The 24,101-nt window shown below is 32.0% G+C and overlaps 1 protein-coding gene across 1 annotated transcript; it reads right to left on the bottom strand.

The window, feature by feature from the left end:
- Positions 1-4,127: 4,127 nt before the first annotated feature.
- On the bottom strand, positions 4,128-21,324 carry LOC139526835 (hemicentin-1-like). The gene is made up of 9 exons (XM_071321984.1): positions 21,083-21,324; positions 17,866-18,147; positions 16,733-16,990; positions 16,208-16,474; positions 15,665-15,772; positions 12,619-12,650; positions 5,662-5,832; positions 4,930-4,994; positions 4,128-4,469 (listed from the first exon to the last, which is right to left on the bottom strand). Exons 1-7 carry the CDS (start codon positions 21,312-21,314, stop codon positions 5,797-5,799), a joined length of 1,215 nt encoding a protein of 404 aa, XP_071178085.1. The 5' UTR covers positions 21,315-21,324; the 3' UTR covers positions 4,128-4,469; positions 4,930-4,994; positions 5,662-5,796.
- Between the last annotated feature and the right edge of the window lie 2,777 nt (positions 21,325-24,101).

A 24,101-nucleotide genomic window follows, 5' to 3' on the forward strand; every position in this document is an offset into this window, starting at 1 on the left:
ATCGAATATTGCCAATTTTCATAAGGAGATTATTCGCATAGTACAAGATAATCTTTAGATGACAAATAATGAGGTGATACAATCACTTCTTAGGTGTTTTTATTTTTACCTAAAAACACAACAAGGCTGGTCCCATATTAGGAGGATGATCTACTTCCTTATACGGAGCATCCATGATAGCCCTGATGTTTGATGAGGTTGTGATGCACAATATATTTTTTCTTTGCTGTATTTTTAGATAGTTGTTTGACTTTTGGTGTATTCTATGGTGTTTAAGGTAGATCATAAGTATAGACTTTTTGACAAATTTTCTTATAATTTGCCAAAATAAAGATTTTACTATGCTTTTTTCAAAAATATAATAAAAAACATGTGCTATTTTACAAGCTATGAGTCGTTGGTTGGATTGTTCATGAAATAATACATTTGTGTGCATAAAAGAAAATTTATGAGATAGAATTTTGAAATAAATTGTGAGAAGATGGGTTTTATTGTATGTTTTAAGAAAAGAAAAGGAAAAGAAGGTGAAACCTAACTTATTTTGCTACAAGTAAAAATAAAAAATAAATCCTTATTAGTCCAGTATAATTTTTTTACTAAATGAGTTATCTCCCCTGAAATAGCTAATTTGAAAAATGATTCTGAAAAAAAACACCGATATGTGTTTGAATAATTTGGATCATACAATAAATCACCAAGTTTTTCATATATGAAAAAAAAACCAGTCTAACTATTTAATTGCAAATCTGTCTCCACATTTGCAGATTATGGCAAATAACTAGACCTATTTTGTACTGTGATTGTACAATCCAAGATGACGGTATATCATGAATCTACCTTAAATATAAGAATAACATGAATAAGGAGATGTGTAATACATGCGAATGAGTTACGTTTCAGTCAGATTTCATAAAACGTAGGTATAACGAATTATTGGCCATCGTACGGCCTTCAACAATGACGAGCAAAATAATTAGGTTTCTTGCTGTCAAATTAAAGAATTCAATTAACAGATAAAAAAAGATATTTCAGTTTGGATTTAATTCAGTTAGTCATCTTCATAATTTCTATTTTCAAATCAACTTGAATTTTCACAAACCTCTACAGCTATCTCAAATAAATATGGTCTTACTGAATCCTCAAATTTAAAGATTTAATCATTCTTTTTGAAGAAAAAATGCACGAATTTCAGTTCGGACAAAATTATATATTTTTATCAATTACTTTTTTAAAATCAACTGGGATTTTCATCAAATCTACAGTTATCTTCATTATTATATTTTTGTAACAAAATAACAGTTTATTTGGTAATTTGGTTCATTGTTGTCAAATTTAAATATCGTAATCAAAGGTATCTACAATGTATCTGAATTTAGTTAAAACTGAAAATTTTAGCTTTTCTGTACCTATTATCTAAGTCCGTAAATTTGACAGCAAAGCACTCAACAACCTGACATACGTTAAGGAAGAGAAAGATTGCATTGATTAGATCTTTGCTCTTACAACATTATTGAGAAGTATATAGAATGAAAGACACCTCTATATACATGATATATCAACTTTATCGATTTCAAGAAAGCAGTCGACAGTTTACACAGAGAGACTCTTTGGACAATCCTTATATCTTATTGAGTACCACACAAGATCGTGACAATGATAAAATGCTTTTAAACCCACGTTGCATGTGCTGTGATACTAAACAAGCAGGAAACTTACTGGTACGAGGTCAAATCTAAAGTACGACATGCTGAATCATGTCACAAATCTAATTCCTGGTTACCATTGACTGGGTGATGAGGAAGACCACGAGTGGTAAAAAAGAGGCATCCCAATGTCAATGTTTATACACCCGAGTGGGCATTGCCTTTGCTGATGATAAAGCACTCCTGTCATTAAAACAAGACCACATGCAGGAAAATATAAATCGGCTCAGCCATTTGCAGTCAAAATTTCACTACAGTTGAACTCGATAAATGTGACTTAGCACAACCTCAAATATAAGAATAAAAGACTTCGACCTATTTTTAAGTTCAAACAATACAACAGAAAAAAAAATAAGACTATTAAGTTAGCAGTTTAAAGATCAAGTCATTTAATATTCACTGAACTGCTGGTTTTCCCAATGTCAGTGTACATGGGCAAAGCAATGACACATTTTATCTAAATTAGTGACCGAGAAGATACTAATGTTTTTTGGTCAGGTTCTTTTCCCGTCTGATTAGGCGACTGTTTCACCCGAACCGTTCGTTGTGGCAATGTTGCAGTTTGCATTTGGTTGCTAGTTATGGAATACCGTTTCACAGATGATATCAGATATGTTTCTTATGTCGTTAAAACAACCCCCTTCCCTTTTCACGAATTTGACCTACCGAATCAGACCGTTAACCGGATTTGTAATAACATAAGCAACACGACGGGTGCCACATGTGGAGTAGAATCTGCTTACCCTTTCAGAGGCACCTGCGATCCCCGCCCTCACCCCTCCCCCAGTGTTTTGTAGGGTTTGTGTTGCTTAGTCTTTAGTTTGTCATTTTGTGTCATCTTTACTATTATTTGTCTGTTAGTCTTTTTGTTTTCAGCCATTGCGTTGTCCATATAAAAAACGAAGATGTGGTATGATGGCCTATGAGACAGCTCTCCACAAGAGACCAAAATGACTTAGACTATCCCTCTGGTATCTTTCGTCCCTCTTTTTAAACCTATTTGAGCAGTTGAGTTATGGTATTTCAGTATATATTTTTATTTTATTTTATTTATATATGATATATTTTCGGTGTGAAACCGTCGACCATGACATCCGAAGACTTTGTTTGGCACCTGACGTTAGTCTAGCAAATGGCGTAGCGATATGAAATTGTATTGACGCAGCATTTCCTCTTTGAGCTGATATGATATGCAAGGGATGTGACTCTGCTGTTGTTCTAATGCATAGGATTGTCTAGCATTAGACCGTTGACGTATTCCTGAATACATTTTTTTCTCTTTTAGTCATATAAATGTAATATTTGAAATCTTCAAGTACTTATCACCATTGGTTTTCATTTTAGGAATTTGGATCTTTCTGGTGAAGAAAAATCGAGAAACGCGTTTCATAACAATAATTTTTTACATGTTTTATTTCATTGTATTTTTTAGATAAATCTATAAGCTTAGCTATAGCAATGTAGTCAACGTTTAATATAAAATATTGCGTTGGTCATTTGATGTCATGCTCTTTTCACTTTTTTTCGATTTCATAATATCTACAATTATGTTTCATATGTGATATGAAGAGGAAACTGTGTCATCAGGAAATGGTTTTAGCATTTCCTTCATGAAATTACTTGAACAATAGGAAATATCCGTTTCCTAGCTAAATATACCTTTTCCTGTGATCGTTGTTTCCATTATAATAAAACACGACCTTATTCAAAACCTAAACACATGTGTTTGTGTTAACTATTTAATGTTTTATTGCATTGGAAACACATACAGCTGTGGTTTATCTATTTAAATCTTAATATATAGATATAAGAAGATGTGGTGTGAGTGCCAATGAGACAACTCTCCATCCAAATAATAATTTATAAAAGTAAACCATTATAGGTCAATGTACAACCTTCAACACACAGAGCCTTGGCTCACACCAAACAAAAAGCTATAAAGGGTCCGAAAATTACAAGTGTAAAACCTTTTAAACGGGAAAACCAACGGGAAAATATATATAAAAAACGAGAAACGAGAAACACGTATAAATTACATAAACAAATGACAAGTACTGTACATCAGATTCCTGACTTAGCACAGGTGCAAACATTTGCAGCGGGATTAAACGTTAAATGGAACCAAACCTTCTCCCTTTTCTGAAAAAAATAGCATAACATCAAAACATAGAAAACAACACGATAAAATATCAATTTGAAGGCTTAACTCAATCAAAAAACGTAAATTAACGCATTATCTGTTTAGCGTGATAGTCAGTCAACTTCAATATCTTTTTGTTCTGTGCTAATTGGTTGTTTTCTCAATGACTTAACCAACATATTTCTTTCCATTCAGATTACTGGCCAAAAACCATACATGTATTGATCTATTCCAACATAATTTGGGATATAACATGTTATACTGTAATAATATGATGTATTAATCTAGATATCATCACGCTGTAAAGCTGACTCAAATATGAGACATGAGATCGATAAGAGTACAAATTAACATAACAAAAATTATGTCTTTCAATTATCTTTATTGTACGTGTGTTGCACACACTTCGTGACTTAAACATCCTCGTCATCATCACTTTTGTCGTCGTTAATAATTACAGAACTACGTGAAGAGCTGCTTTCAGAGCTACTGGGTAAAGGGTCAGCACGGACGTCAAAGTCTATGTGTGCATACGGTGTTCTATGCTGTGCACCTCTGATAACAAACGTGTGACCATTTGGAAACGGATCAAACAACACTTCTATATATTTCAATTGTTTCAAAATCTGCAAAAGATAGAAGGAAAGATACATTAGATAATCGTTTCTTCTTATATATAATTATATGTTAACGTGTTCTATTGCTACATCAAAAGGTGAAAAAAAGAACACTTTTATATGTGTTTTTGTCTTACTGTCTCATTTCCACAGAACAGTAGACAACAATCAGATTAAAAAGTCGTTTTCAACTCATAAAGAATAAAAAGTTCTAAAACTTAAGGAGATTGATTATACGTCCTAACCCTCGAATCTTTTAAGAAAGATTTATTTTGTGGAGGTTTAGATTTCACTTTTACAAAACTGAAAAATATGTAGAAATATGAATTACATTATATAACTAACGTATTATATCGTGCCAAAAACGTACCGGACATGAGCGCCAAATTCTGCCTGATACACAGTGCTTTAACCTTAATGTTGATAAACAAGTGTATATGTATATACTGAGGTGATTTTGAATAAATACCTTTCGATCTAGATCAGAGGTAGAATTTTCATTTCGGTCAAAACTACCATTACTTTCTATATTTTCTGAAAGATTGGAATTATATGCTATACTACCAAAGAGGAAAATGTTTATGAATTACTAAGAACACAAAGTCATATAAATTTAAGTCAAATTGTTCCTGGAATAAATACTAAATATATATATATAAAAAAAAAAAAAAAAAAAAAAAAAAAACGTTATATATATACATATGTATATGATTAGCATATGAAAGTAATAATATACTTATGCAACTTCCAAATTATGATGTTGCATTAATGTGAGATCTTTCAATCTTAAAGTGACTAGCTCATTTTTGCTATTTCTATTAGGGTAACAAATCCATAAACATAATATTAGATCGATATATATATCAGATGTTGGGTAGGCACTTCATCGTTTTTTACATCTTAATAATTCTTTCTGTGTCATTGTGTCCCTTAATCATTGACGTAAATTCTATATTTTCCTATTATTCATGTATCCAAATGTCTTCCTGATTTTTTCTGTCATTTTACCATGTACAAGGTAACTGTAACATATTAGAACAATTATAGCGTAGAAGTTCTCGAGATCTTATTTAAAACATTTCTTTAACGGACTATTTTAACAGTTCTAAAGATGGGCTATAGTTGATTTCAACTGCAGTAAGACATCATAATATACTTTGATTCAAATGAATAAATAAAACTGTATAATCTCTATTCTTACTGTTTTCCATCGTTGTTATATTTTCGTCGAGATCATAAGACACATCGTGATTTGTATATGAAATCCCAGATCGTGCAAAGGAGGAATGAAAATCTGTATTGGGGCCACTTGCACTTGGCTGGTTAAGTAAATCACTCATAGATTGATACATTTGATTGTCTGCAGCAATACCTGTAAATATAATAGATATCAGTGTTTCTTTTAATCTTAGCTTAATAAGTTATATCAAACAGCATAACTGGTGAAACCTTTTAGAATGAATTTTAAAAACATTCACACTATAACTATCAAATCTTTGGTAATGACAGAAAGTGTACCAATGCTGACAAAACAATTCTAAATGATAACCCAAAAATCATGCTAGGGAAAAAACTGATGTATGTTGTCATAGATGAATTAGATACTTAGCTCAGACATTAGAAATTATTTGATTCGGGGGTTAGAACTGAAAGCCTAGGCTTGCTATTATACTAACATTATATAAAGATTCATAGCAAAAGTTTTTATTTGTGGTAAGTAATAAACTGTCTGGTATTGGAACCAAACTAATTTCTGTTGATGCATGTAATGATACAGCAACTAAATAGCACAATCGTCATACACTCTTTGTCGATGGATAAGTGACTTACTTTGAAATGTAATTAAACTAATGTCATGAGTAAAAAAATACATTTGATTATCACATTATTACTACAGAAAGAAAAAAATAATTATAGTCTTATTAGTCGAAATTATCTTAGATGCTCATAAAAAATAACAAGATTGGTATTGGCAGGAAATGGCCACAGCATTTATTAACAGATATGATATATGTACTGTTATATGAAATGCAATTTGTGATATGATATATGTACTATTATATGAAATGCAATTTGTGATACATGTAGATATATGAACTAAAATTAACTGATAAAAATGCATATGTGTCTTTGAAAATGTTATATGATGATCGCCGAATATGTTTGAGGTGGCAGACCATATATGAAAAGGGGAAGTTCAAGATAAGCTATTAACCCTGGAAATCAGAGGCTAATGCTATCATACGATTACAATAAGTCTGTAAACTGCAAATATGTTATCTAAGCGCAGCGAAATCTGCCATAAATCAAGCGACTAACCCTGGATATCAGAAGTTATCGCTACCAACGCAAAGTTTAATAAAAATCAGAAAAAAACAACAACAAACAAATAAATTTCTTTCCAAGTTATCCATTCAATTTCTATATGCATGCACGTCCACTCCTCGTCCAGGATTAATCTTTTTTCTTGAATGACCGTCTCGTCATTAGAACTTTTGTACATCTTTCCACATAGTGATGATTTAATTGATGTAGTCTAGACAATACAATTCTGAAATAAACAAACAAAACCAAACAGCAGTATCTTCCGTAGGAATTGCATTCTACTAATAAATTTAAGGGAGGGTGGGCGGGTTTTAGAAGATAAATCTATGGCTAAAAAATGCGTCTGCTTTTCCTAAATGTCGACGTCAAAAAGGAGGATTATGGGTAAATCAATCACTTGCAAAGATCGATAATCCAACTAGAAACCAAATACTATTACTTGACGATGTAGTATAAAGACGGACAGTGGTATGAGCACTACCGATAACCGATTTAAATTTTAGATTTTAAATCCTATTATCTTAGATGCTCATAAAAAATAACAAGATTGGTATTGGCAGGAAATGGCCACAGCATTTATTAACAGATATGATATATGTACTGTTATATGAAATGCAATTTGTGATATGATATATGTACTATTATATGAAATGCAATTTGTGATACATGTAGATATATGAACTAAAATTAACTGATAAAAATGCATATGTGTCTTTGAAAATGTTATATGATGATCGCCGAATATGTTTGAGGTGGCAGACCATATATGAAAAGGGGAAGTTCAAGATAAGCTATTAACCCTGGAAATCAGAGGCTAATGCTATCATACGATTACAATAAGTCTGTAAACTGCAAATATGTTATCTAAGCGCAGCGAAATCTGCCAAATTGGCGGTGCTGAGACAATTTTAGCCTATAGTTAAAATTTTCACAGAACCGTCAACCGCCAATAAAATTGGGGGGAGCTGCGCATAGCTGTGCCATTTCAAGCAAAATTTGATTAAAATAATTTCTGATAAATGAATATGCCATTATATGATATAAATTGTAAATTAACAAGCAACTATTTGTATTATTTATAAAACAGCCCAATAATGTCGATATTTCGTTTAACTGTTCACTAAGAACATATATAGTAACTAAAAACTGTCAAATAGATATAGGAAGATGTGGTGTGAGTGCCAATGTGACAACTATCCATCCTAACAACATTTAAAAAAAACGTAAACCATTATAGGTAAATGTAGGCCCCAAACACGGAGCCCTGGCCCACACCGAACAACAAGCTATAAATTGCCCCAAAATTACTAGTGCAAAACCATTCAAACGGGAAAACCAACGGTCTAACTATATATATATATATAATGTAATGTTTGAAGACCGTCATTGCAGTCTTGGCAATAAAACTCGAGACCAAATCAAGTTGTAACAGGCAAATCAATATATAACCTTGATATAAATTGAACTAGCTAATGATGAAAGTAACCTAGTTTGATATTTTAAATATATCATTTCCCAATGTGCACTGTAATATAGCTGTATATATATTAGAATAGTCTTCACCTTAGAGCTAGTTTGCCATCGGTAAAAACAAACCTACCATCAAATTTTCACTTCCGACCTTTCAAAGCCAAATTACCTCCTCCCGGTCGTTGTCTTGCTTCCAAAATCACATTCTTAATAATTGACGACCTAACAATCCAAACCCTTATAGGAGAATCGGCAACATACACACAATTAACTGGGAATTCGTATATGTAACGCAAATATGCACCCGCTTTCAAACTACCTAAATAATTTATTGGATAATCCATCACAACGCAAGTTCTCTCCATATATAGATATATGAAGATGTGGTATGAGTGCCAATGAGACAAAAATCCATCCAAGTCACAATTTATAGAAGTAACCATTATAGGTCCATACCTATGTTGAATGAGTTCGACGAACAACGAGAATGTTTAATACCTAAAACATGTAGAGATCATAATTTGAGTATTGTAGAAAATTGGTATTTAGTCAAACTAGCTAACCATCAAAAGACAAAATAGTGGTCCACCTACTACAAGTCTATCTGGCAAATAGCAAAGCAAAAAAAGCCACTGGACAAACACATTTGTCTAATTGCTCAGGAAGAATGTGTATAGTTGTATATTATTTTGAACTGTTTTACCTTCAGACAATCTGTGATCAACTGATAACGTGCCTTGCTATAATTTGCGTGTAATTTTGAACTATATTTATTTATTCAACTTTCAATAATGATACACAATGTACAGTGCATCATAAGCTTATTTGGCTGGCTGTATTACTTGTATATATGAATGTAATTGTTTGTTATAATTCAGGTTGCACTTTAATATTAAGATACTCTATTCTATAGTTAACCCTCTACCAAACTGATCGGTCTTAGATGAAACCAAATGAGTTTCTACATATTTCTTGTAAATTTTGACATCAGTCTTGTTTAAAGCATGATTTGTAGACCATGTATTGCTCATATTTTGAACTGTCAACTCCCCAACCATACATAAAAAGACCACGACAAGCCCAGGAAAAAACAGCCTGGAATATCATAGCTTTCGTATGCAGAACTTCATATACCTGATAATATTGACAAATTACGATGCAATATCTCTCTTAAAAAGTCAACCTACTGTCCATCTGAAGCAACCCTGAACGCTCCAAACCAACGCTTACTGTAAATTTTTAGTAAAGTCTTCATAAACATTTAACTTATTGTAAATGCTTAAGCCAGATCAAGCTGATCGATGTGTACGTATTGTTCAATTAGCAAATCCTAATTTAAAATATATGCAGTAAAAGCACAACGTCCTGCAAGGACATAAGCCATACGTACAATGGCAAGACCAAAAATTTCCCGAAACTGTTTAACAAATGTAAAGCCCGTGTAAACTTTTCGTACTATCTACTACCGAATTGTGTATTTGAAAGTCTATTCCAGTTTCGAAATGACCATATGAAAGTTATGTGTGGTATGATAAATGCTTCCGGTCCCAATGTACGGGATCGGATCACCCGAAAACGAGACAGACAATCTGCAGCTGCATTACTTGAGCCTGGAATATACAACGCTCAAATCTGAAATTAATTACCATTAATAACAAGACTAGAGGACGAATCAACATCCTTACTAACTTTGATATTGCTTGTTAATCATCAAATATAGTGCTTGGTTTTAATATAATCTTAATAAATAATGATAAAAAAATGTTGCTAAATTGAGAGGTTAGAATTATCTTTTAACAAAAATTTTAATAAGATTAAAAATATCTGATCCCAGTATAGCTCTTGATTGATTTTACATGATAGTAATACGAATTTACGTTTAATTCAGTTGTGTTTATTTGAGTCCACCCTTTATCCAATAGATGATACATCAGTTTGTATTCGAAATCAATGCAATCCAACTTCTATACAAAATTAAACATAAGATTAACATAACAAAAATTCTCAATTTGATATCTCTTTAAGATCAATTGTAATAGCATTTGCTAAAAATTCACTTCATATTTTGTCCAATATACGAGTTCGTATTGACGAGATACTGCAACGAGTTGCTTACACATGCCTTAAATCTCGGTCTAAACAGAGGCCTAGTTTGCTTAAATCTTACATTTTTGCCTGCCTTCAGGAAAACAGTCTTGTATGGGACACTGAATCATAAGTGGGTGTTCCTCAAAGCAACTTAAACAAGAATGAGTATAAGCACATGAATGAATCCCGCATAAACCTTGGTAATTGAATGCGAAACATTTTAAGGACCCCATTCTTATTGCCATTACCAATACTAGACGGAGAATACATATTGAGTAGCCATAAGTCAGGGTCAACAACAGCCCAAGAACCAGCTGGATCCTGTGACATTCTGAGACGAAATTTTTCATCGTACGACTTCCATCCTAGTGCGCACCACTTAGCGCCTAGCCATATACTATGTATGTACTTGAGTAAATCTTGAAAAACAGTCGAGTGATCAGTAGTACAAAATATACTAATATAGACTAAAAAACGCATCTGTCCAGTTACCCAATGTACCGTTTTGTTGCTGTCTTGGTTGTATTCCGGGGGAGGGGGGTTACTGACTATCTTTTCAGGTATAACTGTGTCGACAGCACTTTCTAAATCATACCCGTTCTAACCAGAAAACGTTGCAAAACATACCGTTCTAAACAGAAATATTGTAGTAAAAAAATTACCTTCTAGACATGCTTAGAATGCGAAAATGTATACCCTGTTCTAGACACGCTTGTAAAATGTATACCTTAGTCTGGCCAGAGACCTTTATTTTCTAGACTAGTTCAGAAATGTAAATCCTGTCACCAAACAGTTTATCAATGTAATCAAAAAACATACGTGTTTCAATATCCAGTATCCAATCTGTTCTTTTTAATTCAATTGTTTAAAAATTAAACCTGTTCCCGACAGCAGTGCAAGAAAAAGCAACCCTGTTCTAATCAGCAAGACATGAAAATAAGGGGCCTGTTTCTGTGTCACATTCTTACATATAAAAATAAAGGAAGACCCCCCTTTTTGGGGGGTATCACAAGTCCTGTGAAATAACGACTTTCTAATTATCCACAGAAGAGGCCTCTGAATAAGCTAATGGTAAGGCCAGATCAACATATTCGCCTGAAATGATTTAACTTATCGACATTTGTTGCAAGCTCATCATTGTCCTTTATACACGGAGATTAAATTTGAAAAACTGGAAAATTACCTGATTATCATCAGCAGAACTAAAAGTAGCGGTCGTGAATACCGGAGCCATAGTAAGTCATAGACATAACCTCTGAACTGTGTAAAGTTGTTGCTACTGGACCCTCTACATATATGTTAACACTCGAATCTCCATCAATGTTTGAACGCAAAAAGTTTTCTTAGCCTATGTAGAACACATTGTCGCCTCAATCTACCAGATACCTTGAGCATTTTAAACTGAAAAAGACATGCTATGATAAATTATGTAAATATGTATATGAACATATAAGAATTAAAACAATGCAAAAAAAAAAAAAAACCCAACGCATTTGCTGATTCTGCTGTGGCCGATCGTGTCTCAAAGCACGAGAACAAAAAAATGAATATGAGATTTACTAATGCCAATGGTCCATCCATCGTAAAGCAAACAATATTTTATTTTGTATTCAATAATCCAGCAATCTTAACTTTTAACGTGCGTCTCTAATCAACCAAAATAATGCTAAATTTAGATTTAGAAGTTTGCTCTAAATTTGAACTAAATTCAAATTGTCAAAATTGCATATCGGAAATAAAATTTAGAAATAATTCGATGTAGTAGTAATCTATTTTCTTCTCGGAATGACGACAAAACCTGACCATGCCGTCTTTTAAAAATCATAATTTGCCATGACCCTTCGACAATTGTATCCATCGAGTCAAAATAAACGACAATTAAATCATTGATAAATATTATTTGAAACAGTTTTAAAACAAATAAGGTTTTTAACAACTTATGTGTCAGATTGGTTCCGATTTTTTAGAAGATAAATCTATGGCTAAAAAATGCGTCTGCTTTTCCTAAATGTCGACGTCAAAAAGGAGGATTATGGGTAAATCAATCACTTGCAAAGATCGATAATCCAACTAGAAACCAAATACTATTACTTGACGATGTAGTATAAAGACGGACAGTGGTATGAGCACTACCGATAACCGATTTAAATTTTAGATTTTAAATCCTATTATGGTGATTGGTAAAACAAACTGAAACTGTCACTGTGTACAATTATCCACTAAACAATAATTGTCATTTTTATTTATATAGAAAGAGTTGAAAGTATTCGTTTACCGTCCGTGTCTTCCTCTTGCTGTTGAACATCTCTGTAAATAAAAATGATAGAAGGTTTCGCCCGTACTAACTGTAAACGTGTTCATTTTGTTCTACTACGACAATAAAGTTGAAGGTTTTGTTATTGCTCATTTGACAAAGTTCTGTTCAATTTGTTGACAATACGGAAAGTTATTTTTCGGCCTATAACTTACAAAAAATAAACATTATTAAAATATACCTGTAATTAAAACAGTAGACCCCACCTTATCAAAAACGTAAAAGATTGAGTTTCTCTTATTCAAGAATCTGTATTATTTGCAGAAGACAGTATGTCTATTCATCTGATGCATTATAGCTTTACTTTAAAAACAAAAAGCTTTACATCTCAATGCCGACTGATTTAGGGGTTTAGGACATTGCATTTTATTCAGTCTGACTTCACCAATTATATGCATTAGTGAAAATCCGTTTCAACTACAGTTTGATGTATATTGCATTGCAAATAAAAGTAACATTGTTCTGTGTTTAATACTGCAAGTAAAAGATATATAAATACAGATGAGAAAAGGTTTTCATATATTCTCTGTTAGAGAGTGGTCTCATGGGCAACCATATATTAAACAGAAATAAAGGATACATAAAATTGCATTCAAAATTGTAGTGGAGAGGCAGAAATCTAGACGCATCGCAATCTTAGACATAATAAAGAACAGTAAACGTATCACTATTATGATAAGATATATAAGTTAAATGTAAATAGTTTTATTATTTGACAAACCATGGGTTGAATTTGTGTTGAGTCATGCATCTGATGATTTTATTCAACATTTAAGCATGCAATGCAAATGCAAAACCAGACATTATTGAAAAGAATAACATTGTGCAAACCACTAACTACAGGCCTAATGATGTAGATATGAAACAGTACACTGCTCAGATATTGATCTATTCTCTTTTGAATTAGTATATTATGATAAAAGAACAGATGCAAACAAATATCTAGACTGATTGAGTTGATTAAAGGATTCTTCTACATTATATGATTAAAAAAGACTTAAAATTAAACGGTAGTAATCATTTGTGTTTATATTTTTTTAAATTTTAATTACTCATTATTGGCCTGTTGTCTGTTTTCTGAAATATGTCATGAACACACTAATTATAATAACACTTGTACATTTTTTTGCATTTTAAGCAACAGAAGTTATTTTTTAGAATGAAACAATTTCTAAAAGTCAATGTTTCAATGGTTTGACTGATTGTGTTTCATGATACAAACGATGAATTCAGTAACCAAAATTTAAATTTTCCTCTTCATAGTTCATTCGTTAATTATTTGCTATTCATGAAAATAGGTTGCATACTAAAACAATGGAGTTGTTAACTGGCAGTTAGTTTTCTCGTTTCAATTGTTTTACATTTGTCATTTCGGGCATTTTATAGCTTACAGAAAACTAATAAATGTTTTAAAATGATTGTGTCATTTTGGTCTCTTGTGGAGAGTTGTCTTATTGGCACTCATATCACATCTTCTTTTTATATAGCTCTACCTCGCTAAATTTGCAAGTTAACTTAATACACTTTTTTTACCGTTATGTACATAATTATTTGTATCTTACCTCCTATACATTTCTAGGAATGTGATTGGTTAAAAGCGCCCTCGTGGAGACCGTGTATATTTGATATTAGGTTAGTAGGGAGGCGGGGCTTATCCCATACACGGTTAGTAGTGGAGTTACGTCCCTTTATATTCCATATAAGGTAGTAGGGAGGCGGGGCTTATTTCGTACACAGTTAGTAGTGGTGTTACGTCCCTTTATAAAAACAAAACGGTACTGAGAAAAAAATCGTAAAGGTTTCAACAGACGAATAAATTGATGATTAAGATTGAAATAAATTCATCTAACACATTTAAGCCTCACAAGTTTTTATTGTTGGTATCTGTTTTTGTAGGATCAATGGAAGTGGTTTCTTAATACTAACAGTATTGAGGACTTGCTCATTTTGATAGGTCTAAATTTCACACGTTAAGATAGTCGGTAAGATAAATTCGTTACATAGTATGCTAGTGACCTAATACGGTATATAAGGGGTCAGTAAATTTCATATGGGGATTCTAGCTTCGCTCTCACCCCATATGAAATTTACTGACCCCATATATACCGTATTAGGTCACTAGCACACTATGTAACTAATAGTATTCTTGTTAAGAAATGACATTGGTATTAGTCATTTATCTTTCATGAAAGGCTACAATACCGATGGCATTTTTTTGTTTTGGATTATTATTGTATTCATTTTCAACGCACCTTACTCTTGACAGAGTTTGAATTAGGTGATATATCTAAAATATTTAAAAAATCTGTTAAAGAAAATACAGTCAAGCCATGTCTTCATGTAAAACGAATAATATAATCATTTGTTTACACTATCCTCCACACAAGAATATCTAAAAAAAATATTGACTAAGCAACATATTGAAATTATTGCTTAATGGCAAATATAATTAAAGTTTAAGTAATTCATATCAACGATTAAAGTCCGTTTTCATAGTTTGATGATCGACCCTTAGCAAATATCTTGATATAGATAAATATACATTTATAGGGTTGCAATCCCGTTTCCGGAATCTCAGTTGTGACTCAGCTAAATAGGACGAATCACAGATTATCTAATACGCAACAAGTAACACCACAAACGACACTGGTGGAATAGAAGTATTACATTCCAGGATACCTGGGTTCAACTACGACTTTTGGTGGTTTAATGCTGCGTAACAACTAACATTTACCAATGTTAACATTCTATTCATGGTTATGAATTGCTTCTTGGTATCTTCTGAATCATATTTTTGTAACATGAGTAATCAAATGCTTTTAACCATTCAACAAAAATTGGAAACGTGTCTAGTTTAAAAAGAAAAATAAACAAAGAAAAAACAGATAATGAAATACATAAATGTATTTTGAGATATGTAATTGCAACACTTCATCAGTTTACTCATTGGGAATGTCAATTCTATGATACTAATAGCTAAAATCATAAATAATAAAATAGTACAAACTGATTAATTGCTTGACTAGAAAAACTGTCCCAAAAACTATTCCAGCTGTAAATGCTACAATAAGTACTATATATGTGGTGGTAGTTTCATTTGCCTTGGTGTTCATTCCTAGAATTAAAACCATATAAAGAAAATTTGAACATGTTGTTTTGAACTACATGTGTATTTACTATATTTTTTGGGGTTATGTGTTCTCATATTCTTAAGATTTTTGAAATTGGTCACTACGTAAGCAACATTAACCATATGACTCTTGTAATGTCATTTTGAATAGCCATGTAATGTTCATTGCACCCTGATTTTGTCTGACTTGTTTCTTAAATGCTTATTTTTTTTTAAATCAATTGATATGATTGTAACTATGTCTTAACAACTATGAAGATAAGTTCTTAAATGAAGATGACAGTTTAAATAAATTTGCATATCAATACTTACATAGCTAAAAAAGATGATTTGATATATATGATTTATAATGACGTTTGTCTGTTTACCTCAAGTCAATTATACAATTTCTGAAATCATAACTTATAAAATGTTACGAACCTTTAGTTTTTATTTTATATTCTTTTGACACAGTATATCCATTACTTCCATTCACAGAAAGTCTTATAATATAATCCGTTGAAGGGATTAGGTCGCTTATCTGTAATGATTGAAGTACCAAAGCCTTGTCGTGGTATGAAATCATTCGCCACATCTTCGAATAGTGTTGGCGATATTCCATGACAAAAACAAAACCTCTTTTCCAGCTTATATAAATGTTTGTTCCGTCAGAATATAACTTGATTGATGAAAATTTTCTTGTTGGACCTATAATTAAATAGATGAATGAATACAAGTATGATTATTTTGATGTTTTTTTTAGCTTTTGTAATTTTTTTGTTTAATGTCGAGGAATGGCGTTTTGAAGTTGGAGTTCTAAGTCTTTAAGTTTTGTTGTGTGTTTCCCGTCCCCTTATATTGTTGGTAGTAAAGAGAGTTACCGTGGAAGGGAAAATAACGAAGACATTTTAATGTTGTTTAGCCAATAAAATATTGACATATGATACCTTGAAAATTAATTCTTACATAGTTTATCCTCATGTAAAATCAAAGTATCGTTATTGCTCCCAGCTTCATTTACCCCAGTACATGTGTAGCTACCATCAAGTGACTTATTTGAAGTTGTAAGAAGTAGTATATTGGATGTCTCTAATAATCCAGCTTCATTGTATATCCAATGGTAACTTTTTACTTCCTGTCCCGATGTTTCTAAACAATTGAGTATTACCGTCATGTTCTCTTCCATACACATCGTCGTCATATTAACAAGTATACTGGGACGCACTGTGAGAATAATAAACAAAACAGCCATCGTTAATTAATGTATTCGTACCAATGTAAGCCCAAATGAGAAAAGAATCAAACAAAATTATCCTTTATGAAGATACTAACTAAAGTATTGTGATTATATATCCATTTAAAACGCTTTTGTTATTTTATTTTCGACAGACAGTTTTTCAATTAAACTGAACGCATCATTTGTTGCAGTTTGACAAGCAGTAGACAAGTTATCCATGTAATATATATATATATTTATTTTGAAACTACCCCTTTACAACGGGGGCACTTGCGGACGGGGTATCCACAAATGCGTCTAACAGCATATGAATATATACAGACAAGTAAAAATATTCATAAAAAAATTTCAGACTTAAAATTGGTACATTGTCAAATAAGACATCATCTTTACATAAGAAAAATAAACATTATGTACAGCATACAAATATGAACTAAAAGTAATGTAAAAAAATAATATTTAAAGTTTAGGTTCCAAAACCAATTGTCTCTTAGAGTACATTTCACTGAACATCTTTTTACTTAAACTGTCCAATGTTTTACTAATGTAGGGATCAACCTGATAAAAGCAATCACCAACCTGTATTTGTATTTTATCGTAGAACATGATAGTTTGTATCAATTTTGAGTTTTACACTTTCCTTTGAAACCCATGATTAACAACCGTTTATGTCCCGGCCGTTGTCGACGGGGTACTACACTTTATACTTGGCCGTTGGCCTTTCTATTTTCTGTCCGTTTGTTTCCGTACCAAAGCTTGCGCAGGAGTATTATTGTATTCAGACATATTTATCTCTAACTTTAATTGACATATATACTCGTTTATGTCAGTACACTTAGATAGATTTTTTAGATGAACTTACCTGTGAGTCTTAGTTGTATAATTTCCACCAACGCCATACTATTCAATGTGTTATTAGCTCTACATGTATAGTTCTTAAAGTTATCTTCTCGTTTTGGAATAAACGTGTACAGTAATCTTCCAGGTCCCCCTGATGAGACTACTTTTCCATCCTTAATCCAAAACATCGTCTCCATTGGTTTGCCGCTTTTTAAATTACACGTAAGTGTCATTTTGTGACCTTCAACGCCTACAACTTGTCTCTCTGATGTAGCTTCTGCAACGTTCATATTGGATGGAGGTGCTTATTTAGAAATAAAAAGTATTTTGATAGATATTTTCTCCGGACAATTCAATTCTCTGATTAACTATTAGTTATTTTCATAAGATCACAGCCTGTTAATCGAAGCTGTCCTAAATTTGGTCCTCAGACCATCTTAGGAAAAAAAATGAATAATCTTAATTTTTGCTAGTGTCCCTTGTCTATGCTTTTTTGTTGTAACTTTGACACGTAGTCTTTTTATGAAGAATGAAACTGTTAACTAGTAGACATGTTACGAAAAGGTATTTTCTCGACGCTGAGGTTGACAAGTTATACTTTAAATTTGGGGACGGTGTCAAAACATTGCTTACATATTTCAAAAGGTAAAATTTAAATCCTGTGCCTCTTGGTTAATTCAAGTCACATTCATCTAGAACATCATTATTTAAAATCATATATGACAATTGCTTTTGTTATATCATTGCTGGCTATCATAAGATGTGAAAGTTGTCCGCGTGCAAGAGTAGGTGGGCTAGAAAAAAAGGGGGACTGGGCTGAGAGTTATACAAGTTGATTCTATTATAGATTGATAATATATACGCAGTAATCCAATTAGAAATTAGTTTTATTGTTGTATTACAGTTCCTGAAAAAGTTCAATCTGTTGCTCCACTATTCCCACACACAGCTCTACAATCTGGTTGATTTTTTCTCTCAGGTGTCTCCATAAGCTTTTATATGACTGATTTTATTAAGTGCCTTACAGCGTGTTCGACATATACCCCACATTCTGATATACGCAAATTCATATTTTGTTTAGCTCTTACGGTTGATGGCGTCTGATGGGGGGGGGGGGGTTAACGAGGGGCGATCGACATAGAATAAATCTTATATTATTTCTATTGTCCACAATCACCACAATCACCTGTGTATGAATGCAATGTGTGTGTCTTGTCCGGAGTACAATGTTCTTGAGACTTCGTCTATGGTCTGTAAATGGTATGATCGGTTCCATGTCAAACACCGCGTAGTTGGTGCCAATTATTACCGTATACAAGTAGTTGGCTATAAAAGATCCCGCAAAAGGGAAATAATCTAAAACAAAACTATTTACGAAGAACAAATATACCAGACAGTAGCTAACGACAACCAATGAACTACATGCCCCTGACTTAGGACAGGCTTATGAAAAGTATTGCGGGGTTAAACATGTGTGCAATATATATTTCCTGCCTTTTTCTATCGCCCTGTTCTCTCCGGACTTTTTTTATCAGTTTATCCTGCCTTGTTTTTTACATAAATTGTCATCCTGCCTTATTTTCTTTTTTGTCAAGTTGCATATTCTGCCTTTTTATTTAAAACTCAAAACTCCTGTCTTGCCTTTTTCAAATGTAATCATAGCCTCCCTCCCCCTCCATGAAATAACAACTGGTACTTCCGTAGAGTAGTAATAGGTACACATCCAACAGATTTAATATAAAAACACCATAGTAGTTTTAGAGAAACCCTTAGCATTGTTATCTTAAATAGAGGAAAGACCCATCGGTCATCGGTGTTAATTTTACTATTGTCATTTTCTTATGAAACGGTTGTCTAGTTTCCAAAAAACGTTTCAGGAATTTATAAAATACAAAATATCTGCATAAAGTGGTGTTTATGTGTTAAATCAAAGTCATTATGCAATGCCTTTGAAACGCTGCAAGGATGTTCATACGTGAGAAAAGACTCATATTTTACACAAACCTCTTATCGTTCTGAACATGCATGAAATATTTGCCACTGGAATCAATCACAAACCCCTTATAAGGAAAATACAAATTGAGCTGAAACTGTTTAAAATAAGACAAATTAAGTTTGAAGGAAATAAAGGAGGAAAATACTCTGAGGAAAATACATGCATTCAAAGCTATATGACCGGGAGTAAATTTATCTAAAACTATAATGCAACATGTTTCAAGTTGAAATGGTTTAAAAATCGTGTTTTTAAAACAGGGCCCCGTTAGATAACAATTTACGTGGCAAACAACTGGATCAAAATACATAAACACCTTTGTTTGCTTTTCATAAGTTAACTATATAAAAATGACAGTTACATATATATTCATGAGTAGGTATAAACCAGATTATAATAAGGGCTCGCCGAAAAATTCAAACATATGTACCCCGTGTCTCCGTTGCCCCGCACATTTACTGCATTTACATGACGGTCAACCCCCTTTTTTGAATTGCAGTAGAGTTTCTTAAAAATATTACGGTATTGCCTCCAAAAGGCTCAGTGCAGATTTTAAATAATATTTAATGTATACACAGGTAATCTCTTTTGTGTTTTGACACATTCCCAACATTTAAAGTGTAATTAGTCAACCTCAGCGTCGTGAATATACCTTTTTGAAACATGTCTATCACTATGATTCTGATGATTTTGTTAAGAAAAAACTAAAACTCTTTTAAAACTTTTTAAAAAGATTGTTCTTCTGCATTCCAAATGCAGAAACATGCTTTGCATTACCAAATTATGAAATTCATCACATCTACTTCAAAGATTTAGACTGTACTGTGTCATGTTCGTGTCTGTTGTGCTTGAATTAACGAAAGATTTAATGTATAATTTACATTACTTCATTTGTGTATATACAGTATGTTATATATTATCATGATTATCAACTGCACAACTTTTTCATCGGCGTCTTTGTCTTTTCACAGTCAACCACAGACCTAATTCTAGTTCAATTTACTGTCCATTTCAACATCATTTTACTGCGTCTTTGTTGCAATTGGCTATGAATACAGGTTTAAACCTACTTTTGTCGTCTGAAAATGTCTGCATCAGGTAAAACATGTCACAGTTGTTTTTCTGTGCGTTTCGTTTGTTGGTGACGTGTTATTTTGTGAGTTTAAGGACTTCCTGTTTTTGAACTCACCTTTGAATTCAATATTTTATTATACTTATATATTTATTTATTTAATTGCATACTTACTAGGCATTGATATCTTGAAATCTTTAAAACGTGGGGGAATTCCACGAATAACGCAACGGTAAGTTGTAATGTAGTCAGTGATGGTAACTCGTATTTTCAAATTGCAATCTTTTGTTTTCAATTCATAACAATATGAAACGAAACTGTGGTTTAATTTTTCCCAATGATCGATTTCCTTGTTTTGACATTGCAAAATTATGATTTCTCCTTCGGTGGCATATAAATCCATCATATCGCTTTTACTGAATGCTGCAAATATAAGGGCAATGTGTATATTTTGTTTAATTACATTACGTCAATTGTTTCGTCTTACACTATGCAATTAACATAATAATACGATGACTTTTAATTATTCCGGTAGATATCTTCGTATACGTAGGTAGTTTGAACAATATATGACATTAGTCACTATCCCTGCAGCTAAAAAAACATGAATCACTTACGAAGATTCGTTATTACTTTTCACCAGAATGTTCATCTAATGTGATCCAACAGTAAACTGGATTAAAAAAAACCCACTTACATATAATAGCCAAATCAATCTAAGTTCATCTGTGAATGAGGAAGTTAAACCCTAGTTTCTTATAATTTCTTAATTCATAAATGGACAGTTTAAGAAAGGTTTGTTATGTATGTACCAAAGTGTCGAATACTGATAGTTTACCAGCAGTTTTATCGACCAAGTGCTTTAAAAATGAAAAAAAAAACATTTGATAAATTTCATGTATTCGAAGCCTTTTTCTTGATTGACCTTCAACAGGAGCGTTATAAGTCACTTATTTGAAAGCCAAGGATAAATAAGTTTTCTTTATTATCTTTGAACTTGTGCATCTTTAAAAAATTGAAAACAACACGTTTAATAATTCTATGCGTCTGACGCGCTTTTCTGGATTTACCTTCATAAGGAACGCTCAAAGCCAAACATTTGAAATTCGAAGATGTATAAGTACCGAAACCGTTGAAGAGCTATATGACAAACATACTAAAATAAATAGCCAAATTCATCTAAAGTCAACTTTGCCTGAGGGAGTTGAAACTTTAGTTTCTTAATAATATCAAAGTTTATAAACGGACATTTTTAGAAAAGTTTGTTAAATCATTTGTTTAAGTTGCAACTGAGTCGGAACTCTCCGACTTAGAAAAATATCTTGACGTTAATAAAGTAAAATACTGTTCATCTGCATGTTGAAATACGGAAATATGATCATTCAGGTAAAAATGAAATATCTGAACATTTCATTGATATGTGTTTTGAAAAGAAAAGATTGCAGAAGAAATTTAAAGATATAAAATAACTAACCTTCTTTTGAAAAATATACGAATGATAGACAGCAATATTGTAACCAATTAATCATACTTGAAACAACGAAACAACTCTACATGTATACTAGTCGAAAACAAACGTCAAATATGTTGTTAACTTTTTTTTTTTTTTTTTAATTTGATCAGAACTATGCCTCCCACATGTATTGATTGTTGATGTATTATTCATTGACCAGTTAAATGATTCATTTTATAAAACAGGAATTGACAAAATGTCTGATACACAAAGTTAGATTTTTTATATTGACATTTTTTGAAAATTGACATTTTTTGAAAATTGACATTTTTTGAAAATTGACATTTTTTGAAAATTGTCATTTTTTGAAAATTGACCTTTATTAAAAATTGACAATTATTGAAAATTGATATTAAATTTTATTGAAAATCAATAAATGACTAACGAAATGTTCAAAATCACTTCATATGATTGAGTAGTTCAATCATTGCGTATGTATTTTATTCGGAAAACATATCAATATTTTATATAAATTTAACATAAGAAGATGTAGTACAATTGACATTGACATACCTCTCCAACAGAGACCAGATGATATTCAAAGTCAGTAATGTCACAAATGTCTCCTACTTTGATAAATCAAATAAAAAGGGAAAACAATAAATATGAAACTTATTAGTAATTTCACTTTGACTGCCTTCAAAGATTTGATAAACACTATTTTAATAGATGTCGGAAATCAATGTGTGTTGATGGTCCTTTCTTGTAAGGTAAACAAAATTAATCGGACGTTGCAGCTTCCATTTTGACGCCAATCACATGCAGTCAATATGACTATGATAAAACTGTAACATGTAAGACATCACGGACCATCCATTTGCTGTGCATGGCGGCATAAAGGTTTAAAATTGATTGTTTGATTCACAAAATCGTTTTATAAGGTAGGGAAATGAAAAATGAGCACTATTTTCCGTTTTAAAAGTAAAAGTAAATAAATACAAAAGTGGGTTTCAACTCATGTACCTGTATTTTATTGAATAAATTGTATACTTATTTTTTTTTTTTTTATTAAAGTCGGAAAATTGTTTGTCCAAGGAGAATGTCTTCCTCTCCATTCCTTTAGTACAAACAATGACTGGTCAATGCCGAAGCAGAGTAATGAAGAAACTCGGCATGCAAACATAATTGCATTAATATAAAATGTGACAAAAAAGTTTTGTTGCGAATGTCAAAAATTCAAAATTTTACAAAAAAACGTAAAATTTTGAATAATTTAAGGTAGATGGAGTGTCTAAATTATAATCCATAGAATCTTTTAATAATTTGCCAAAATGTAGTCCATATCCTGCTTGTTTAAAAACATTAATAAAAAGAATGGGTCACCGGACTTATTTTCACGCTACAGGTTGTTCAAAATTGTCAAGAATTTGTATAGATTATGCATGGAAAACCCATTTTTCCGCCCTACAACGCAAACCACACCATAAAATTTTGAGATCAAATATGAGAAGATAGCTTCAATATTATGCTTTCAGATAAGAAAAAGAAAAAATGGGGTCACCGGACTCGTTTTCTTGCTACATGTAAAAATGGGTAAATTCCTAACACATTCCATTGTAAAAGTAACACTATCTGGATTATCTGCCCTTGCATTTGAGTTGCCTCCCCTTATTTGACAAAGTTGGAAAAAAATGAATCAAACAAAAGAATTCTAATTTTTGTAAAATACAATCATGAATA

Source organism: Mytilus edulis, chromosome 6 (assembly GCF_963676685.1).
Source record: "Mytilus edulis chromosome 6, xbMytEdul2.2, whole genome shotgun sequence".
NCBI lineage: Eukaryota > Metazoa > Mollusca > Bivalvia > Mytilida > Mytilidae > Mytilus > Mytilus edulis.